The sequence below is a fragment of the Lynx rufus genome, unplaced genomic scaffold (genome assembly GCF_022079265.1).
Source record: "Lynx rufus isolate CCGP_SWC_20201006 ecotype Redwood Valley unplaced genomic scaffold, mLynRuf1.p SCAF_4, whole genome shotgun sequence".
NCBI lineage: Eukaryota > Metazoa > Chordata > Mammalia > Carnivora > Felidae > Lynx > Lynx rufus.
Genome location: NW_025814856.1, coordinates 7,814,891 through 7,835,969, shown reverse-complemented (window position 1 = coordinate 7,835,969; position 21,079 = coordinate 7,814,891). Strand labels below are relative to the sequence as shown.

General features: G+C 61.2%; 2 protein-coding genes across 4 annotated transcripts; one reads left to right on the top strand and one right to left on the bottom strand.

Annotated features, from left to right (window-relative positions):
- Positions 1–1,165: 1,165 nt before the first annotated feature.
- Positions 1,166–12,192, bottom strand: PRKCSH (protein kinase C substrate 80K-H). 2 transcript variants are annotated; one of them, XM_047096166.1, is made up of 18 exons: positions 12,112–12,192; positions 11,601–11,760; positions 11,300–11,416; positions 10,560–10,655; positions 10,389–10,446; positions 9,379–9,496; positions 7,833–7,962; positions 5,246–5,330; positions 4,563–4,641; positions 3,824–3,910; positions 3,322–3,510; positions 3,151–3,250; positions 2,631–2,700; positions 2,299–2,388; positions 2,046–2,120; positions 1,851–1,950; positions 1,604–1,767; positions 1,166–1,478 (listed from the first exon to the last, which is right to left on the bottom strand). In XM_047096166.1, the coding sequence occupies exons 2-17, from the start codon at positions 11,674–11,676 to the stop codon at positions 1,621–1,623; spliced, it is 1,617 nt and encodes a 538-aa protein (XP_046952122.1). In that variant the 5' UTR covers positions 11,677–11,760; positions 12,112–12,192; the 3' UTR covers positions 1,166–1,478; positions 1,604–1,620. The 2 variants fall into 2 exon arrangements, with proteins under 2 accessions (XP_046952122.1, XP_046952123.1); XM_047096167.1 differs by having other exon boundaries at positions 3,343–3,510.
- ODAD3 (outer dynein arm docking complex subunit 3) lies at positions 12,000–21,059 on the top strand. 2 transcript variants are annotated; one of them, XM_047096165.1, is made up of 13 exons: positions 12,000–13,169; positions 14,665–14,786; positions 14,887–14,964; positions 16,397–16,564; positions 16,660–16,761; positions 16,863–16,988; positions 17,144–17,266; positions 17,754–17,906; positions 18,865–19,025; positions 19,108–19,264; positions 19,866–20,021; positions 20,451–20,535; positions 20,702–21,059. In XM_047096165.1, exons 1-13 carry the CDS (start codon positions 12,929–12,931, stop codon positions 20,818–20,820), a joined length of 1,791 nt encoding a protein of 596 aa, XP_046952121.1. In that variant the 5' UTR covers positions 12,000–12,928; the 3' UTR covers positions 20,821–21,059. The 2 variants fall into 2 exon arrangements, with proteins under 2 accessions (XP_046952121.1, XP_046952119.1); XM_047096163.1 differs by having other exon boundaries at positions 16,394–16,564.
- The last annotated feature ends 20 nt before the right edge of the window (positions 21,060–21,079 follow it).

Below are 21,079 nucleotides of genomic sequence, written 5' to 3'. Positions count from 1 at the left end.
TTTTTCAGTCCTATTTAGCTGGTGAAAACCCTAGCTTGTTCTTGATACACGAACCTATTTATTCTTGTGGTTTTTAAGTCCTCAACCTCCCAGCTCCCCTCCAGCAGGGCGGGCACCCCCAGCGGGTCCACCCCTCTCCCTCTGCTGTTTCTTGGGGCTTTCTCCCCTCCGACCTCTGAGCGCGGGGACACGTGGGCACACGTGGGCAGCGTGCAGGAGGCGTCTGTGAGCAATAAGGGATGGGTTTGTCCCCTACCCTGGGGCAGCCAGGCTCTGCGGAGGGGGCACCTCCCCACCCCCCCACCCCCACTGAGGCCTAGGCCCCTGACACCCCCAAATCTGGGAGGGGACTTCTTTTTCTAAAACACAGAACTCAGCCCAGCCAGGCCCCCTCCCCAGAGGCCAGCCCCTCACCCCAGGGGCTGGGGGTGGGGGGGCACCTGGGGTCTTCCACATCCCTGGGGGTCAGGGGCAGGGCCCGTGGGATGGGGGCTCAGCCCCTCCAGCCCTCCCTTCATCCTGTTATTTATTCAGAAGGTTTCAAATCACGACAGAGTCCATGTTGGAGGTGATAAAGAACTGTAAAAAAACAAAAAAACAAAAAAAAGACAAAAAAACAAAAAAAAAAAAGACAAAAAAAATCACAAAAACCCAAAACCCAACAAGAACACTTTGCGTTGCGTTTAGACTATTTATTACCGGGATTACAGGCCTGGCCGCGGTAACAGACTTTTACATGGAATTGTTTAATTATTTGTACTTTTCATGCCAGAAAATAAAAGTTCAGAATCTTACGGCCTCGGCTCATCTGTGTGCGGGTGGGTGGGAGGGGAGCGTTAGGAGCGCGTGCCCTGACTGCGTGGCCATTCCTAGGCTGCCGTCCCTCTCTGGGCCCAGCTCTCGTCTGCAGCCCCTGGGCCTCCCCAGGACACACGAGACTCGGGTGGGGTGGGTGGGAAACTGGCGCAGGCAGAAACCCAGATGGGCGTGGCCCAGGGTCCGTCTGTCCTGTGGTGCTGGGCTTCAGTGCCATCGCAGAGATGGGGCATCTCAGATACGAATCGGGGGCTGGTGAGACCCTAACTGCGGAGCCGGCCCTGCCTCCCGCCCTCTGCCCACCCCAGGGGTCCGTTCCAGACCGGAGCAAAGCAAAACAGACGCGACCTGGTTGGGGGATCACGTTTATTGTTTTGAGGTCACAGGTCAAGCCACTCGTCCCCACCAGGAGGGAGGCAGACACCCTGGGCAGGGTAGGGGGGCACCCACGGAGGGCGAACTCCTCTACTCCACCCCTGGAGGCCGCCGGGGCCTGGGAACGTGGCCGTGCCCTGCCCGCCCCCCGAGAGCAGGGCACAAAGCTCCACGCGGTTTCTGGCCCCACCGTGAGGACGAGGAGACCGGAGGGGCGGGCCCTGGTCCGTGACTGAGGAGCAGGCGGGTGGGCGGCGCCGCTGGGGCTATTTCCATGCCTTGAGGTTCTGGAACCAGAGAGAGATCAAGTGAGAGAGAGGGGGCTGGAGGCGCACGGGCGGGCGGGGAGAGAAGCGGCGGCCGCCCGGGTCTGTGTTCCTGGCGCCTGGCCGCACCCCCGCTCCCTGCCCACCTCCGCGCCCAGGAGGGCTAGAGCTCGTCGTGGTCGCCTTCGGTGGGCTGTTCGGGAGGTGGCTCCGGGCAGGCGGCCGGCGTCATCAGCTCCATGAGGTACTCGCAGCGACTGGGCTCCGTGGTGCTGGTCACCACCGTCTCCTTGCCACACAGCAGGCGCACCTGGGGCGGGCGGGAAGGGGCTCGAGTGGGATCGGACGGGATGGGGCCCCCGCGGCACCCTCCAAAGCCCCTCGGGCACTCACAGTGGTGGAGCGGTTGGGGCCCTGCCAGCAGCCCGTCCCCTGCTCGTACTTCATGGCGCTGAACTTGTCGTGGTCGGGGCCAGCCCACGAGCCCCAGGTGCTGCGGGAGAGCGGGGCGGGCTCAGTGGGGGGGCGGGGGGGGGCGGTATGGGGGAGGGGGGCCGGGGAGAGGGAGCCCAGTCTGAGCCCACTCACCCGAGGCTGGTGGGGGAGCCGCCGAGTTTGGGTTTCTGTGAGACGAGCTTGAAGGGGCAGAGCCGGTAGACGTACCTGTCACAGGAAGGGGGTGGTGGGCAGGGGACACAGGGCCCCGGCCTCCTCAACGTGCCCACACGGACGCCCCAAACTCCACTGACCGCCCTTAAGGCAGCCCCTGCCCCCACTCCCCTGGGTCCTGGCCCAGGCCCCGCCTCCCACCCGCTGGCCTGGGGGGGGCGGGGGGGCGCACTCGTTGGTGGTGAGCTCGTAGCACTGGCTGTACAGGTAGGCGAACTCTCCGTTGGGGCCAAAGTCAAAGGAAATCTCCTGCTCCAAGTTCCTGGAAGGGGAGGCCAAGCAGGTAAGGGGCAGCCGGGTGCGCCACAGCCTCATTCAGGACAGCACGGGAAGGCCCACTCCGGCAGCCCGCTGCCACTCGGGGGCTGGACCGTCTGGGGACCCTCCCTGCAGGAGCCACTACTCAGCAGAGGTTGCCTGGGCAACTTCCCATTACACCTCCTCTGGGGAGCTCGGCGGCCTTGGAAACCCAGCCCTGCTGTAGCCAGACCCCGCCCGCCTTACCTGATGGACTCCTGCATGTCCCTCAAGGACCGCTCGGCGTCCTCAAACTTGTTGCGGGCCTCCTGGGCGGCTGGAGGGGAAGGGCAGTGTGGGGGGAGGTCAGAGGTGCCCCAGGCCCCATCCGGGAAGAAGAGGGAGGGGGGGCCGCAGATACACCCGCTCCCGCCAGCAGACCCCACCCCGCTGCCCAGGCTCTCAACCCCTGAGGGAGCGGGGCCAGCACTCTCGGGGCCTAGCTGGCTCCTCACCCGCCAACCCGACGACACAAACAAGCCGCAGCCCGGAGAGGCAGGAGAGGGTCCCCTGGGGCTGATAGGGGTGGCGATGGTTTCTCCAGTTCCAAATGCCCCTTCCAGGATGGCCCAACCCCCCCCCCTCCGCCCCCCCACCAGGCTTGCTCAGGGCCAACGCGAGCCCACCTTGGGAACCAAGTGAGGCCAGCTTCACGGGCCCCTGCGGGTACAGGTTGTGGGGGCACAGGTTCGGACACGGTCCCCTCCCTCCCCTGCCCAGCCCTCACCATCAATGAAGGCCTGCGTCTGCTCGTCGTAGGGTGGCATTTTGTCCTCTTCGGGGGGGCTGGCTGCAGGCTGCGGGGGCACCAGTGGGGGCGGGGCCTCCTGGGGGAGGGGCAGAGTCAGCGAGCGACCCGGCCCCCGCCCAGTCACGCCCCTTTCCCCCAAACACACACCTTGGGCTGCTCCCCCTGCACCTGGGAATCTTCTTCCTCCTCTTCGTCCTCTTCTTCGTCCTCCGTCTCTTCTTCCTCCTCCTCCTCTTCCTCCTCTTCCATGGGTGGTGAGGGCACCGGAGGCCGCTCCTCCTTGGGCTCTGTCAGGTCAGGCTCCGAAGGTGCGGGCGGGGGGCTGGTGGGCAGCACCTGGTGGGGGTGCGGGTAGTCGTGCCACAGACTCGGCCGTGGCTCGGGTCCCAGCTCACACCATCACCCAATGGGTGGCCTCGGTGACTCCACCCCTCCCAAGGGGCCTGGAGGGAGGGACAGATTAGCTGTGTGGGGGGGGGGCCTCCACGGAGGGTGCTTGGGTCACCCAGCTGGCCAGGGTGGCCCTGCGCCAGAACCAGAGGCAGTTCCTTTGTGAGGCACTGGTCGGGGGCGGGGGGGGGGGGGGTGGAGCGGGGGGGGAGACTGGGCAGGGAGGGGGTGCCGCATCCCCTCTCCTACCCCCACTGACCTCAGGCCGGTACTTGTCCCTGACGGCAGCCCAGACGCGGTCATAGAAGGCAGCAGCGTCACTTTGAATGTCTCCCCCAAGAAGGGCCTGTGTGCGTGTCGGGGGTGGCGTCAACGTCAGGGCTTCCGCGTGCCCCCCTGTGCCCCAGGCACTCTCGAGGGGGGCCTCAGGCCACGGTGCCAGGCACGGATGGGCCCTGACCACCCATGGCCAGGCCCGGGCCGGGCTGGCTGTAGTGGAACAGGCTGAAGGGGGCAGCACCGGCCCGAGGGAAAGAGGAGGGGACCCAGAGGAGGGGGGCAGGTGGGGGTGAGGGCCGGAGAGGCCAGGGAGAGAAACCGAGGGACAGAGAGGGAGAGGGGGCTACAGAACACAAGTGCCCGAGGCCGCTGGGCCCTCAGGGAGAGGCAGAGGCCCAGGCAAGGCAGGGAAGGACCCAGCAACAGGGAGCCACGACCCGCATGCCAGGGGGGCAGAGTGCATACACACACTTGAGGGAGCACCATGGGGCTCTTTCCTAACCAGACGCCCCCGTGGCCCCCGTGTGGTGCCACCAGGTCCCAAAGGACAGGGAGGAAAGCAGGGCTGCTACCCTCTTGCCTCATGCAGGCAAGGTCAGGTGGGGCCCTGGGGACAGTCCTTAGCAGCCTGTCCCCCCCTTCCCCCCGCCTCCCGGCCCTGAGGTCACCCTAGGGCAACGTCCTCCGGAAGTCCCAGGACAAGGAGGAGGAAGGGATACCTGAGCCTCCCCTTCGGACAGGGCCCCATCACCATCTGTGTCCAGCTCTGGATGGGTCTGCAGCTCAGCGACTGAGACCCTGCAAGGGTGCAGGCAGAGGCCGACGGAGGGGTGAGGCCCACTGGCTCCGGGCCAGCTACCTGCTAACCCCCCAACCAGGACCCTTCACCAGAACTTGTTTTAGGACCTCAAAAGTGGGGAGGGCAGCACGAGGTGGGAGAGGGTGAGCTCTGGCCTTGGGGTCAGAGTGGGGCCCAGTCCCCCGTCTCCTACCCCATCCTGAGGACCCCACAACCCTCCAGGGGCTCCCAGGAGAGACAGACTCCCTCTTCCCAGCAGCCCACCCTCCACTCAGCCGTTAGCCTGGGGCCGGCCAGCAAGTTCGGGGGCACAGTGGGACTGGAAGGGGTCTGGCTTTCGTCAAAGAGTCCCAGGCCACAGAATAGACTTGAGAAAAGTAACGGGACCCCCAGTCACCTCGCGTGGCTCCTCGAGGGGGTAGTTTCCTTCACCTCCTACCCTCAAGGTTTTCCTGGACCCACTTTATACCTGAGCAAGCAGAGGCTCATTCAGATATAATCTGGGACTAGCTGAGGACTCGAAGGGGAGGTGGGGCTGGGGCGTGGGGTAGGGGGAGGTGGGAAGAGGGAGCCCCGGATCCGGGACAGGCCAGGCAGACTCACAACCCATCCATATTGTCGTCCAGCTCCTGGAAGGCACTGGCTGCCAGCTCCTGTTCCCGCTGGGCCTTGGAGGCAGCCTGCTGCTCTGTGGAGGGACCAGCTCTGTCACTCGCCACCCCGAGACCGGCCCTGCCCCGACAAGAAGGGGCTGGCAGACCGCACAAGGGCAGGGGGGAGACCAGGCGTAGGCTTCCCGTGTCCACTGGGCTCCAGCTGGGCTCCGGGGAGGGGTGTGGCCAAGACAGGAAGGCCTATGGGGGTGGGGGGGGTGGCAGGGAGCGTCCCAGGAAAAGGGAAAGCCAGCCCCACCAGAGCAGGAACTGGGCTGCGGCCGGTGGACGCTGGACAAGGGGCCACAGCTGTGCCTCTGCTCCGACGGCGCCTCCCCTGCTTGCCTCACCCCCACGTAGGCCGGGGGGAGGGAGAGAGGACACAACGCAGCTGCAATTACTAAGCTCACACTGTATACCAGGCCTCAACTCAGCCCTCTCTAGCGGGGCAAGCGGCGTCTCCTCGGCCACGCTGTGGGTCCCCCCCCCCCCCGGAGACCCCGCAGTGTCCCAGCAGACCAGGCTGGCACTGTGTCCCTCTCACACAGGAGGCTGGATGAAGGCACCTGCCCACGGTTACCGGGCCGGCAAAGGGCAGAGCCAGGGGCAGAAACGCAAAAAGGTGCGGCAAGGTCAGCTTCCGTCAGATTGCGGGGAAGAGACTCCCCGACGTCACAGCAGGGAGAGGAAGGCAGGGCTTGGGGACAGCCATTTGACCAACAGAGCCTGAGCATGCTTCTAGCTGGAGACTGCCCGGGCAAGAGGGGAGATAACAAAGCCCAGGGTCTCCAAAGAGCAGCGGACGGGGGAAGCCAGGGGCTGGGGGCAGAAACAGCCCGTGCTGAGGGGAGGAAAAAGGGAGTCCGCAGACGCCACGAGGACTCTGGACGGGAGGCCTCCCTGTTCACCTGCCCCAGGTGGGGCCCAACAGCTCCAGTCTGCCTTCAGGTCGTATCCAGAACCTGGATACGACCCCCACGCCCCCCACTCCAGTCCAGCGCCTCTTCGCTCGCCTGCACCAACGCGATCAGCTCCTCCCTGGTTTCCTGGCTTCTGTTCCTCCGCTGCTCTGAATGCTCTACGGCTCCCACCTCACTTGGGGTAAAAGCCCTCCCCATGGTCCCCAAGGCCCTGCCCTGGTCTCCTTCCACACGCTCATTCATTCCCTCCAGCCACAGGGCCTCCTTGCTGCTCCTCAGAAACCAGACACGATGCCGCCTCAGGACCTTTGCACCTGTGCCCCCTGCCTGGCTCACTCCTCCCCTCAGCAGGCAGCGGCTTTCTCCATCTTGTTCGGTGCTGAACTACTGGCACTTGCGGTGTGCCTGGCACGTAGCAGCCACTCCACCAATGCCGGATGGCGGAACTCCCGGATTACTGACTATGCCAGGGCAGACAGACGGACAGAGAATGCAGTCGGGGAGATGGGAACCATCAGTGTGGACTCAGAGTCAGGCTGCCCGACTCCTGGTTACCAGCCCTATGAGCAGCTAGGGACACGCTTCCAAGTCCTTCCGGCAATGCTATGTCCTTCAACTGGTCCGGTGTGGCCTCCTGTCCGCCCCCCCCCCCCACTATCTGCTGCCACAGCGTGACCCCCACTGGACAGACAATGAGAACCGGGGCCGAGGCTTCTGACTTCCCATAATGGCAGCACAACCCGCCACAGGCAAGAAAGTGCTGGACAAAGCATAAAAAACCACCTCCAAGCAACCAAGGTGACATAGGTTGCCGGGACGAAGAACAACTCAGGAAGGGAAAAGAGTACGAAGCTCCTGGCAAATGGGGATGTCTGTCTGGATGAGAACATGGGACACAGGGAGAGCGAAATCAAAGCCCCAGGTGGGGAGGAGAGCCGCCCCCGCCCCATTAAGGGGTAACTAAGCTGTGACCTCTCAGGGCCATCCCCTTAAGGAGAGACTGGACCAGAAATCACCTAGCCTGTGCTCACACCTCGGCTCATTCTGCCCGAGAGGGATCTCCAGCCTTCGATCTGGACTCGGGAGACCCCCTCCCCCCACACCGAAGGTAGTGTTCCCACGTGGCTGGCAGAAAGAAAAACCTCTCCTCCCAGAACACAATCACTTCTGCTGAGCTGCAAATGATTCCTACAAACGAGTTTCAAATCCGATGACTGATAGGCAAAGACAACGAGGTGCGTGGGGAGCAGAGGCACCACGATCAAAGGTCGGTAGACACATGGGGCGCCTGCGTGGCTCGGCCGGTCGAGCACCTGACTCTCGATCTCGGCTCAGGTCAGGTGTGTGGGGCTGAGCCCCGCATCGGGCTCTGCGCTGACAGCACGGAGCTGCTTGGGATTCTCTCTCTCCCTCTCTGCCCCTCCCCTGCTCACGTATGCGCGGGCATGCGCTCTCTCTCTCTCTCTCTCTCTCTCTCTCAAAATAAGTAAATGAAAAAAAAAAAAAGGCTGGTAGACGCCAAGAAACAGCAGGTAACGATAACGGGCAAGAGTCTCCCAGGCCCAGGCTCTTCCCGGGCAGGAGACACGGGCCAGCCGTGGCCACCCCATGACGCACCTTCCCACCGCTTCTGGTGCCGGTCCTTGGCCTCCTTCTCTGGCTTCTCAGCCTCCTCCTTCGCCATTCGCAGCACCTCCACCTCATCCTCCAGGGACTTCTTTCCGGCCTGCAGCTCGGCGAGCTTCTCCTGCGTGGGCCAAAGACACGACGCTCCACCTCTCCTTGCGTGCTGCCCTCCTCCTCCCGAGCGCCGCCCCCCCTACCGCCACACCACAGGGCGGTCACAGGCGACCTGGCCCCCCCACACACCTCCCTGCATCTCCCCCTTCGTCCCGTATCACCGGGCCCACCTCTGTGGCATCTGCCCACGGCTATCTCAAACTGTAGCCCACGGCTACCCCAACAACAGTTAGACAGCCCCAAATGCTCTCTGCCTCCAATCCTTCACACGTGCTTTCCCTCCGTCCAGAGCGCTCTGTGTGGCCAACTCTGTATGACCCTATGGACTTCACTTTAGATAGAGGCCTCCTCCTCCTCCTCCTCCTCCAGGGGCCTTCCCTGCTTCCTGCCCCCACAACGGGGGGAGGAGGGAGACGAGTCGGGCACGAGTCTCCTCTATGCCTCATAGCCCCAAATGTCCCTTTTTCCAGGGGCCCTGGGTGTCACTTTGTCGTCCGTTCCTCTCATTGGATGACCTGCCCTTGAGGGAGTTCCAGGTCTGCTTCCAATCTCGTGCCCAGTACACGGCACATCCTGGGCCTCTGTGGACATTCTGAGAAGGAACGAGTGTGCTGCGTGGATGGGGCCCCAAGCTGAAGGGTCTTAGCCCAAGCCCCCACGGGATCATCTTCCTCCTCAGACCTCTGCCAACACCTCAGCCGGGCCTGCTTCCAGGATCCTCCTACTGCCCCAGGAGGGCAAAGGTCACTTGGAGCCAACCTCACTGCATGGCGTCCCCACTCGCCCCTGAACTCAGAAAGGACTCCGCTGCCCTCCCCACCCCAAACTCGGGAGGGACCTCACTGGCCAGGGCACGGAGGTGAGAAAGACCTGGAACCTTCCCTGGGCAGCAAAATACAGCTGAAGCCCTTGTGCGGTCTGGCAGGAGTCCGGGAGCAGGTGGAGGATTCTGACCCATCTAACAGCCAAGGGGGTGGCAGGCAGGGGAGGAAGAGACACACGTCCGGGGACACAGTTTCCTCCAGTCCCCGTGGCACTCACCCTATTGAACCAACCCGGCTGCTCGGACAATGTCCTGAGTCCTCCCCCCAGAACCGGGAGGTCACATGGTCACCGGCCTCATCTTACAGATGATGGTACCACGGAACCAGGATGCAGAGAGGCGTCGCTCCTGTTCTCAAAAGCAGGAGGGGCGCTCCTCTGAGCCCACATCAGCCTGCCGCCCGAGGCCCTGGTGGACACCTGCACTGACCAGCACTTGGGAATGGCTTCACCGATGGCTAAACACCCGGCGGACAGACGGTCACTGGCCCCGGGACTCCGCCAGTCAGGGGCGGGAGTCAATCCAACCCAGCCTCGCCAGCCCATGGCTCCAGGCCTCAGGGCCCAGATGGTCCTGGGTCGGCCCCAAGGGGTCCCTCACCTGCTTCTCCTCCCGAGCCTTCTTCCAGTCTTCAATAAGAATCTTCTTCAAGCGGAACCCCTCTCGGGTGACCTCTGCCATCTGCTGTAGAGTCTCTCTCTCCTTACGGCCCTTCTCTCTGCGGGGCAGGGGACACACAGGCACCACCAAGGACGCCCTTAGGGCTCACCAGATCTGCCTCTTCCAAAAGGGCCCAACCCCCTATCTGCTGCTCCCTGGCCCCCCTCCCCATTGGGAACATCAAAGGCAAACCCTCCTCCCCCCCTTCCCCAGGCTCTCTTGGCTTCAGAGCCCATTACCCCTGTCCTTGGGAGGGAACACAGTGGTCAGAGCCTCAGCCACTCTAGGGATCTAGGGAAGGGGCTGGGGAATGCTGGGATGTGGGGCTAGAAGTCGGCTCCCAAAGGAGAAAGAAAAGCACTGAAATCAGATTCCCAGACAAAAAAATCACTAACTGTGTTGCACCTGACCCAGCCCGTACTTAAAAGTATCGTCCATCAGGTGAGTTTACAGAAGTACTGGGACTTCCAGCTTCTCTGAAAAACGAATGTAGCTTGGCCATCTGCCCTCAACTGACAGGAGTCAAGGGGCAACTGTCCCTTCAGAAGCCATAACGCCTGCCACTCCCTACGGCCTCGTACTCAGCTGGCGTCTGTGGTTTAGGCCACCTGCCCGTGGGCATTTCAGGTTTCAGGTCCTGCCGCAAGAGTGCAGCAATTGAAAGATCGGAGTCCCGCACTGGACCGAGCCTGGGTTCGAGTCCTGGCTCGGAAATCTCCCAGCTACAGGAACACCCGGGGAAGTCACTTTTTTCATTCTACGCTGGAGTCTCCTCATCTGTTGAATAGGGAAACAACTGCACCTGCTTCTGGGCCCGAGGTCATGTGGCAATGTAGCGTTCGTTCACGAGACGCGTGGTACAGATACACGAAAGTAGGAAAGAGAGGGGCTTGGTTCCCTGGCCGGGGGGTGAGGCCAGGTCCAGGGAGCAGGGGGCATCACCCACGTACTTGCAAGTATTCTCACAGACGATCCCGCTGTTGTATTCATCTGTACCGTCACAGCAGTCTGAGAGCAGAAGCGGGGGGGGGGGGGGGGGGGGGGACTCAATCAGACCTGGTGGTGGCTCCTCCTTCCTCCCTCCCCCCCCCCCCCCCCAGCCCCCGGGTGATCTCACTCACCGCAAACTCCATCGTTGACCCATCGGGAGGAGATGTACAGAGGCTTGTAGCCAGTGTTGGTGCAGTGGAAACTGCCATTGGGGCAGGCGGCGGTGCCTGCGGGAGGAAGGGAGAGTTTTCGGGTCGTGCTCGGGGCCAGCATGCCGCATCCACCCGCAGGCAGACCCCCGCCCCCCGACCCACGTGCACGTGGACAGCACGTGAAACGTGAGAGCGTGACCCATGCCGAGGAAGGGAAGCAAGGGCAGCCCCACACTCAGGGCCTGAAATAACCCCCCCCCGCCGATGCCCCCTCCCGCCTCTCCGTGCGGGGCGCTCAGAACAGGGCCATGCCAACCGCCGTCCCTTGCCTCCACTTCTTTGTCCGCCCCTGGACCCCACCTGCTCTCCCATCCCCGAATATTGGCACCTCCACTGTCCGCACACTTGGGGATGAGACCCAGTGTGGTTGGGGATGAGGTTGAGACCTCACTTTCTGACCCTCGGGCTAGGTGGGGGCTTCTCTGGGCTCCCAAGGGGGCGGTGGCCCTCCTCGCCAAACCACAAACCACTTGCTTCTAAGTGCCTGCTTTCCCCCGCTCAACAGGCAGCCACGTGAGGGCAGGGCTGGGTCTATCTTGGTCACCACCACATGGCCTGGTATTTCCCAGGCACTCAAACAACACAGGAGCGAATGAATGAAAGAAAGAAAGAATGAATGAATGAACGAATGAACGAAGGAAAAAAAAAAAAAAACTCACCTGGCTCATCTGAGCCATCCTTGCAGTCACAGTAGTCATCGTTGACCTGATCAAAAGGGATGGTGGCAGAGCCATCCAGGCAAGTGAAAGGCTTGGACTCGTCGTAGAAGTGATGGTCTGGGGACGGGGGTAACGGGCTCAGCCCAGGGCCAGAAGAAGCCCTCTCAGTCGAATGGCACCTCTGCCCCCCACCCGGCAACTGAGCATTGCCACCTTCCCTACCCAGAGGCCAGGAAACTGAGGCAGAAGGCTCAAGTCGGGCCCTCCCACACCCTACTGCCACCTCCAGCGGCTGACTCACTGGTGAGGGAGACGCCCCGGGGTCGCTTGACCTCCACGGCCCAGCACAGGGGCAGCAGCAACAGCAACAGTAACATCTCGCCGGAAGCTCGCAGGCCGGAAACTGGTTCGGCGGGGGGGAGGAGGAAGCCGGCTGCGGGGAGATGTGCTGTACCCCCACGCTGCGACAAGAAAGGGACGGCAGGTCAGTGGGAGAGGGCTACTTCCAGCCAGAGGAAGTTACCTCTTCCTCCAGCCAATTGGATTCCTCCATCGCTTCCGGGCAATGGGGGCTCAATGTGCTTCCGATAGGGGGGTGGGGGCTCCCCAATCTGAGCCAGAGGGAGTCTCACTTTGCTTTTATCAGTAGTGGCTCAAAACCTCCGCTCACTGTTGGGGGGGGGGGTGAGCTCTCCAATTCCCGCCAATAGGCCGAAAGGGTTAACAGTCTCCCTCTCTACCGACGCACACCCTCCGGCTGCCCCCAGTAAGAAATTGGGGTGAGCCCCCCCCCGCGCTAGTTCACCACCTACACGAGGCCGGGGCAAAGGTCAATATCCACCGCGCCCCCCGGCTCTGCAGCCAACTGTTCCTCTCGAAAAAAGAAAGCGGAAATGTGTAGGACTCGTCACTTCCGACATCAGGCCGCGCGGCCCGGAACGGCGACTCGAGGGTGCCATGTTGGGAGTGGCAAGTGGAGGAGGGGATGGGCTGGCACACAGGCGGCCATCTTGAATAGGACTCTGAAGTCTTAGAGGGGTCGTTCTGACGATTCCCGCTTAATGGCGGCACAAGATGCCTCCATCTTGGGAGTGGCAGATTCTGCAGCCGGAAAAGAAGGTTCCTGAAAAATGCTCTCCAATGCCCGCGGAGTGGTGGACAGGGGGATTGAAAAAAAACAAAAACATGGGGACACTTGGCGGGCTCGGTTTGTGGAGCTTGCGACTCTTGATATCAGAGCTGTGGGTACGAGCCCCACGTTGGGTATACAGGTTACTTAAAAATCAAATCAAATCTTAAAAAAAAAAAAAGTAAGCACGTGACCCCAAAGTACCCTCCCCCCAATATCCTGAGGCGCGGCTTTGCCAGCCCCCTATTGGGCCGCCCCTCTGCGCAGCGCTAGCCAATGAGAGTGGTGGTATGGAACGCGGGCGGTTTCCATGGGAGCGCTGGAAGGAGGAGGGGACGGAGGTTACCTAGCAACCGGGAGATGCTGCGAGGCCGCGCCAAGCAGTCAGAAAGTGCATTCTCCCTGAGCCTGAGGAACCCGCGTCGACGACGGATCTCGGACAGGGGCGATTGCTGGTTGCCATCTTAAAATCTCCAGGGGCTCTAGGCCCCAACCTAGTCATGACGTCTCCCCTGTGCTGGGGTGCGTCAACCAACGTCCTGCATGCTCAGGACCAGGCTTCGACCTCCTCCAATGTCAAGAGCAGTCCAACTCGGGCCAAGCACCGCCACCCCCAAGGCAAGGGCGCTGCCCACGCCTGGCCCCCACTCCATTCCAAGGCGGGACCCCTCCACACCGGCGGGGGGACGTCCACTGTGCACGCGCAGGTGGCAGAGTTACAAAAGAAGATACAAGTGTTAGGTAAGATGGCTCGAAAGGGCACCAAGAATCAGGAGTCAACAGTGTCCACCCAGCCCTTCGACCAGGCACGGTGTGACAAGGGCCTTTCCCCGGCCTTCATCCAGGTGACCAGCTTCTGGAGGCAAAAATCCGTACTCGTTCGTGGTTTTCCTCATCCCTCTTATAAAATCTTCCCTGGGCCCAGAACCAGCTGGACTGTGGTTCATTCATACTTTTGGGTAATGTCAACTCCCATCACGCACAGGGTGGTGAAGAACATAGGTTCTAGAGCCAGATTTTCTGGGTTCAAATCTAGGCTCTGCGCATGCTGTTTGATCTTGGGGGACTGTGAGTAACCTAATAGGTCTCAGTTTCTCTGTTCATAAAATGGGGATAGTAAGAGTACAGCACCCCAGATAGTTGAAATGTATAACGTGCTTAGGACAGTGCCTGGCACATTGGTAAAGCACTCTAAAGTGTAAACCAATGTTTTTCAATGGAAGAGGGCTATTTTGCTCCCAAATGGACATTTGGCAATGTCTGGGGACATTTTTGGTTGTCACATTGTTGGGAGGGGGGTGCTACTGGCATTTAGTGGGTACAGGCTAGGGATACTGCCCAACACCTGACAGTTCATGGGACAGCTCAAAACAAGTAATTATCGGGGCGCCTGGGTGGCGCAGTCGGTTAAGCGTCCGACTTCAGCCAGGTCACGATCTCGCGGTCCGTGAGTTCGAGCCCCGCGTCGGGCTCTGGGCTGATGGCTCGGAGCCTGGAGCCTGTTTCCGATTCTGTGTCTCCCTCTCTCTCTGCCCCTCCCCCGTTCATGCTGTGTGTCTCTCTCTGTCCCAAAAAAATAAATAAACGTTGAAAAAAAAAATTTAAAAAATTAAAAAAAAAAAAAAAACAACAAGTAATTATCCACCCCAAATGTCAGTCGTGCCAAGGTCGGGGAATCCTGACATACACCATTAGCATTACCGTTCTGTTATTATTAGAAGGTTATCTTGCACAGTAGTTGAAGGAATGGGTTCTGGAATCCGACTTTCTGTAACCTTGAACAATCTAGTAAGCCTGAGCCTCATTCTTCTCATCTGTAAATGGGTATGATGTGGGGGGCACCTGGGTGGCTCAGTCAGTCAGGCACATGACACTTGGTTTCAGCTCAGGTCATGATCTCACCGTTCGGCTTCGGGCTCCGTGCTGACCGTTCAGGGCCTGCCTGGGATTCTCTCTCTCCCCCTCTCTCTCTGCCCCCTGCCCCGCTCATTCTCCCTCTCTTTCTTTCTCTAAGTAAATAAAAACTTTTTTAAAATGGGTATGATATGGATATGAATACATACCTATTGACATATGGTATTTGATACTCGGAAAGTTCTTTGTCCGGCATCCAACGTAGAATAAGAGCTCCAACTGAAGTCTAGTTACAATATTAAGTCCATAAGAAGAGGAAGGGCTTCCCTCTGGGAAGCCCTCCACCCCCTGTGACACTGACTGTGTACCTCACATGACTCAGAGGGTGACCGGAAGGCCTTTTACGAGAGCACCCAGTGGACCATCAAGAAAAATCAGAAGACCATCAACCAGCTCCACGAGGACACCAGGACGCTGCGCCTGCATTTGGCGGACCTACTCCAGGTGAGACTGCCAAAGTGGACGAGAGGGTCCCAAGAGGCAGGGCGGCACCCCGAGGGGCAGGTGGGCTGGGTGTGTGGTGACTGAGCTCCCCTTATTGCAGGGAGATGAGAAAATGGTCCAGGCAGTGATTCGGGAGTGGAAGTCAGAGAAGCCATACCTGAAGAACAGGACAGGCCAGGTTTGTCCCACCCCACTCCACAGACCATCTGCCCTCATCTGCCCTCATTTCCAGCTCGTGTCCCCTCCCCGCTGGACTCCCTGCCTCCCGTCTCACCCTCTTCTATCCTTTCTCCACACCGGCTGGCATTCAGTTATTGGCTCAATTAATCTTTATCCCACACCGACCATGTGCTAGGCATGGTATTAGGTACTGGGGACTATGCAGTCAAAAAAAAACCAGACCAGGGGCGCCTGGGTGGCGCAGTCGGTTAAGCGTCCGACTTCAGCCAGGTCACGATCTCGCGGTCCGGGAGTTCGAGCCCCGCGTCAGGCTCTGGGCTGATGGCTCAGAGCCTGGAGCCTGTTTCCGATTCTGTGTCTCCCTCTCTCTCTGCCCCTCCCCCGTTCATGCTCTGTCTCTCTCTGTCCCAAAAATAAATAAAACGTCGGAAAAAAAAAAAAAAAAAAAAAAAAAACCAGACCAAACCTCCACTCCCCAAAACTTCATATCGTAGTGGGGAAGAAAGAAAGAAGAAAGAAAGAAAGAAAGAAAGAAAGAAAGAAAGAAAGAAAGAAAGAAAGAAAGAAAGAAAGAAAGAGGCAAAATGACTTCCAGTAGTGACAAGAGAAATGAATAAAACAAAACAGAGTGTCTTATTAGAGATGGATAGGGCCAGGGGTTTGCACTTTAGATTGGGGGGTGGGAGTCAGCAAAGCTCCCTCTCTCTAAGAAGGTGATATTTGACCAGAGAGTGAGACAGGCAGGGAATGATGTGGGGAAAATGCTCCAGGCAGAGGGAACAGTAAGCACAAAGTCCCTGAGGTCGAAACAAGGCAGCTAGTGCGGCTGCACGGGAAGGAGGGAGTGGGGCTCTGTAGGAGATGAGGTCAAGAGAGTCAGCAGGGGGGTGCCTGGGTGGCTCAGTCGGTTGAGCGTCCAACTCTTGATTGCGGCTCAGGTCCTGATCTCATGGTTCAGGGGGTCGAGCCCCACATCTGTCAGCACAGAGCCTGCCTAGGATTCTTTCCTTCTCTCTCTCTCTCTCCCTGCCCTCCCCCACTCGTTCTCCCTCTCTCTCTCTCTCTCTCTCTCTCTCTCTCTTTCCACCCCCCCCCCCCCCCGCCAAGCTCACCCTGTCTCTAAAATAAAAAATAAAACCCTGAGACTGGATAGGATCGTCGAGGGGGTGGGTGTGAACAGAGGCGAGGCTGTCTCTCCCAAGGCCAAGGAAATGCAGAAGCGACAGACAGCCAGTGTGGCACACTGGGGAGCGGGGGTCCTGGCAGCCACCAAAGAAGACAATGGGCGGGAAGAGGGGATCAACCAGGTCAGATGCGGCTGAGGCCGGGAGATGCGAAACAAGATCTGGGAGAAGAGAGGGAGGGTTAGGTGGGAGGGTTCAGGCTCCCGCTCTCGGCCCCCCTCCCTCCCCACCCCCACCCCCCAGCAGGCCCTGGAGTACCTGGAGCACCAGCTGAGAGAGAAGGTGAAGCAGCTGGACGCCCTGCGGCACCAGGTGGGTTTGCAGCGGAAGTTGCTGGATGAGCTCTGGCTGCAGTACAGCCTACGCGAGCTGGAGCGGGCAGAGGCGCAAAGTGGCAACACGGAGGTGGCCAAGGTGAGGCTGTTGAGATGCAGGGGGCGGGGCGGGGGGGGGATCCTGGGGAGAACTGGAGAGGCGAGGGGACTCAGCCCATCCTTGCTTCCCTCTAGACCGTGCGGAACCTGGAGAACCGCCTGGAGAAGGCCCGGATGAAGGCGGAAGAGGCCGAACACATCACCAGAGTATACCTGCAGCTCAAGGCCCATCTCCAGGTAGGGACCAGGACGTCTGGGGGTGGGGTGGAGGCAAGCGGGAGGGCCAGCCTGCCCAGGGACGGCGGTCACAGGCCTGTCCCACCCCCCCCACCCCCCAGGAGGAGAGCCTTCACTTGGAAAACCGGCTGAAATTCATGGAGGCCGAGGTGGTGAAGACAAAACGTCAACTAGAAGAACTGCAGGTGGTGGACCAGGAGGCGTCCAAGGCCCGGGACATGGCCAAGGTGCCAGCCTGCCAGGCCCCGGGGATCCTGCCCCGGCGCCACGGTCTCCTGGGGCGCAGAATCGGAACCCCAGCTGTCCTCGAGCCCCTCCCACCTACCTCCCGGGTCCCCGGGAGGTCCCAGCTTGTCCTGCTGTGCCCCTGTCGTTTCTCCAGAATCAGCTGCAGGGTTTGGAGGAGTCCGTGTTCCGAGAGCGCAAGAAGCGTGAGCGCCACTTATCCGAGTGCAAGAAGCGCGCGGAGGAGAGGAAGCTGCAGAACCAACGCTTGGAGCGCAAGGTGGGCGTGTCCAGGGGGCGGGGCGGGGCCGACGTGGCCCCGCCCGGTCCCAGCCACACCCCTACTGTTGGCCCACACTCTAGACCCGGCCCCACGCCACACGGGTCCTGACTCCGCCCCCACCTCCGCTGGATGCCAGCGCCGCTCCCACATCCCTGACCTCGCCCTCCCTCCATCTGATCGCCTCGTCTGGAGAACCTCCGGACCGCCCCTAACTCGCGGGTCTTCCCCATCCTTCCCCGTCTGCATACCCCCCCGCTCCGAAAGCTGAGCCTGCCTGCTAGCCCGCCCCCTCCTCACAGGCCCCGCCCCCGCTCCTGACCCCGCCTCTTTGCCCTGCCTCTGAGGCTGCGGGTCCCCGACCCGCCCTTTCCCGCACTCCTGGCCCCGCCCCCTCCCGGGCCCCTGTCCCGAAACTCCTCTCGGGCCTCGGCCCTAAATCCTTGTCTGAGCGCTAGCCCCAGCCCTGACCTCGACCTGCGCGCAGACCCAGCGCGAGCACGTGCTGCTGCAGTCCGAAGATTTGACCCAGGAGAGCCTGCGCGCCAAGGAGGAGACGCTGAAGCGGCGCTGGAGCATGTACCAGATGGAGGTGCTTTTCGGCAAGGTCAAGGAAGCCACCGGCGTGGCCGATACCCACGTGAGTGCTGCCCGCTGCCCGCAACCCTCCCCGCCCTCCAGTCACGCTCAAACTGAGCCCAGGCCAGTGAAGCCAGCACACCCAGCCGCCCCTTTCTGCTGGCCCAGTTCCTCAGCACACAAGCCTGCCCTCTACTTAAAAGACACTCCTTCCTCCTCCAGTTACTGCCCCGTTTTCCTGCAGCTCCTCACAAGCAAAACCCCCTCGAGCTGTCTACACTCGCCACCATTCCCCCTCCTGTTTGCTCTCATGCTAGCATTAACTTCTTTGGCATGTCAGCCCTGTGAGAACTGTGAGTTTGGTCTCTCCTGTGTCTCCAGTGTCTGTAACATGGTCCGGGGCACGGTAGACTGACTGCCCAGTGCCACTCTCAGACCCTTGGCAAGCTGGGCCCCTGCCCTGGGGCCTATGCTTTGCGGCATTTTCCTTGAAATTTGCTAAACCCTATGTTTCCCGCCGGTGGATACTGGTCCCACTGGACCCCAGTTCAGTCTCTCCCCTTTGGACACTCTCCCACTCGCTACTCCTCCCATAGGGCAACCCCGACCTATGGGGTCATCTGGGGCACTGTGACCAGGCAGCTTTCCAGAAATCGACCTGATGGGCAGATAGCTCCGGAGATTGGCCATGCTTCCTCACTGGGTTGGGCGAGATTCACAGGCCTAACACGGATGGCAGGTTGATTTTGGAAAGCAACTGTGTTCTCTGCTGCCCTGCACCACACGCTGGTTTTACCTGACTCAAATTCATTATAGAGACAAGGGCCCCGCAAAAATTGTGTGTTGGGGACTGCCCACCCTCCAGGCAGCTCTGAGTCTAGCTCACAGAGTCCAGAAGCATCGCTGCGCAGAAGCCACCAGCTTAGGCCATCTGTCCCGCGTGCCCAGGGGAAAGGAGGAGGGGGTGCACCCAAGCCTGCCCGGGGCCCCGCCTCTGACTAGGGCTGGGCGGCCTGCAGGCGGTGGTGAGGCGGTTCCTGGCACAGGGCGACACCTTCACGCATTTGGAGGCGCTCAAGAGCAAGAACAAGCAGAGGCTGCTGACGCTGAAGCAAGAGAAGCAGCGGTTGCAGCGGGAGTTCGAAGACCTCAAGTACTCGGGGGAGACCAGGCTGGTGAGGTGAGGCCCCGGTGCCCAAGGGAGAGAACGGGGGCCCCGGGGCTCCAAGGCGCTCCAGCGGCGACCTCCCCGTCGCCTGCAGCGAGCAGAAGCTGCAGGCTGAGTTGCAGGAGCGCCTCGAGGCTGAAGAGCAGCGGCGCACCGAGGCCCAGGATGAGCTGGAACACACCATTCAGTCCATGCAGATGACCAGGGAAGGCCTTGAACACCTGGCGGGCAAAATGAAACACGTCGCCGTGGTAGGCCTCGCCCGCAGGAAGCTGGGCCCACAGCCTCCCACAGCCCAAGAGGCTGGGGTTCCCGCCCCTCCTCAGGGGAGCCTACTCCAGGGGACCCACCCTATGCCCTGTCCGGGATGTCAGAGGCCTGCCTCCAGGGGGAGACCTCCCCCACTGCTCAGAGTCCCCAACCCCTGTCCCTGCGGAGAAACCCCTCACTTCTCAAGAGGCTCAGGACTTCAGAGAGCCTGTCCCGGCTTCACGGGAAAGTCCCACCTTGCCTCCGCACCCCAAACCCCAGAGACCCCACTGCAGTGCTTGGGCGGCCTGAGACAGGGGAAGCCCCAGCCTGCCGGAAGCAGAGTCCCATTTCTTCTGGCTTCTCCCAAGTTAATACTCCCTTCTCCCACTAAAACCCCTCGCTCCACCAGTTGTTTCCCTCTGGAGTTCAGAGGCTCTCCCTTCACCTGCTTGGCCCCTTGACAACAGAGGTCCCGCCGCACAGGGGAGATAGTACCACCCCTGTTTGGTGGTCCCTCGCCTTCAAAAGTCTGGTTCTGGAGGGGGAAAGCCGCCCCCCCCCCCCCGCCCCGGGCTGACTCGGCTCCGCCCCCGGCCTCAGGACGCCGGCAGGTTCGCTGGAAAGGTGCTGGATCCCAAGGCAGATGACTATCTGCCAGCCCTGCTGGGCGTCGTGGAAGAAAAGCTGCTGAAGCTGCAGGCGCAACTCGAGAGCCAGGACATTGCCGCGATGGTGCACCACCTCGCCAACCGCGAGGTGCGGGTTCAGCCAGGGGGCGGGGCTGAGGATGCAGGGGCCGGGGCGGAAAACCAGGGAGCCGGGGACACCCCTTGGGAGACCAGGGAGGAGGCCTATGGGCCGGGAATGAGTTTCAGGGGCAACGTGTGAGGCTTGAGGGGCCGGGAGACCTTCCAGAGGGACCGGGAGGCCCCTGGGCAGGGCTGGGGCTTGTGTGTGCGGGGATCAAGGGGCGGGACCCCGGGGACCAGGGGCGGGGTTGGGTATCTCGGAACGCGTAATTCGGCTGGGCCCGAGAAAAACTAAACCGGAGGGGTGGGCAGAGGTCTCCTGTGGAATCAGGGTACATCTTGGAATGGGGTGAGGAAGGGTTGGGGTACAGAACTTCCCTGTAGCCTCTACCCCGCCCACTCTCTTTTCTCCCTCTCCCTCCCTCCCTCCCTCCAGTTCTACTCCATCCTGGAGGGAAAGCTGCCCCGGTACAACACCCGCATCGCTCTGCCCCTTGCCAGTCACAAGGACAAGTTCTTCGGTCAGTACGGTCAGGGAAAAGGGGCGGGGCTGGGGGCCCAAGCGGGGCAACGAAAAGTGGTCCGAGGCCGGGCCTGGGGCCAAGGGGGGGGGGAGGGGCGGTAAAATCGGGGAAGAGAAATCTGAGCCAAGAATGGGAACCCGGATCCCCTCACTGCCCTCCGCAGATGAAGAGGAGAGTGAGGATGAAGAGAGCAACGTGGCGACCCGTGCGGCGCTGAAGATCCGTTCCCAGAAATTAATTGAATCCCGCAGGAAGAAGCGCAGTCGTTCGAGGAAGTCCTAGGCTCACGCTCACACCCACCTGGTGCTTCCGGGCCCTCGCGGAGCTCCCAACCGCTCCGGGTCCAGCCTCAGGCCCTCGGGCCCCTTGGAGGGCTAAACGCGGCCGGCACGCGGGAGCGGAGAAGGCCAGTGGCGCCGGGAGTAGAAAAGGGGGCCGGGCCGCCGGACGTTCCCACAGTAAATCTTCCAAGGCGGGCCCGCGCTGGCCTCGGAATAGCGCAATAAAGGTCACCGACCAGCCAGCCCCCTGGGTATTTGCC

Excerpts from the sequence above, each read along its gene's own strand:
- PRKCSH (XM_047096166.1), bottom strand. The coding sequence starts at position 11,676 with ATGTTACTGTTGCTGTTGCTGCTGCCCCTGTGCTGGGCCGTGGAGGTC. Across the intron at positions 5,331-7,832 it reads GCACCAGAAGCGGTGGGAAG|AGCAGCAGGCTGCCTCCAAG; the intron begins GTGCGTCATGGG and ends GTCCCTCCACAG. Across the intron at positions 2,701-3,150 it reads GACGCAGGCCTTCATTGATG|CCGCCCAGGAGGCCCGCAAC; the intron begins GTGAGGGCTGGG and ends CTTCCCCTCCAG.
- ODAD3 (XM_047096163.1), top strand. The coding sequence starts at position 12,929 with ATGACGTCTCCCCTGTGCTGGGGTGCGTCAACCAACGTCCTGCATGCT. Across the intron at positions 17,267-17,753 it reads ACCAACGCTTGGAGCGCAAG|ACCCAGCGCGAGCACGTGCT; the intron begins GTGGGCGTGTCC and ends ACCTGCGCGCAG. Across the intron at positions 17,907-18,864 it reads CCGGCGTGGCCGATACCCAC|GCGGTGGTGAGGCGGTTCCT; the intron begins GTGAGTGCTGCC and ends GGCGGCCTGCAG.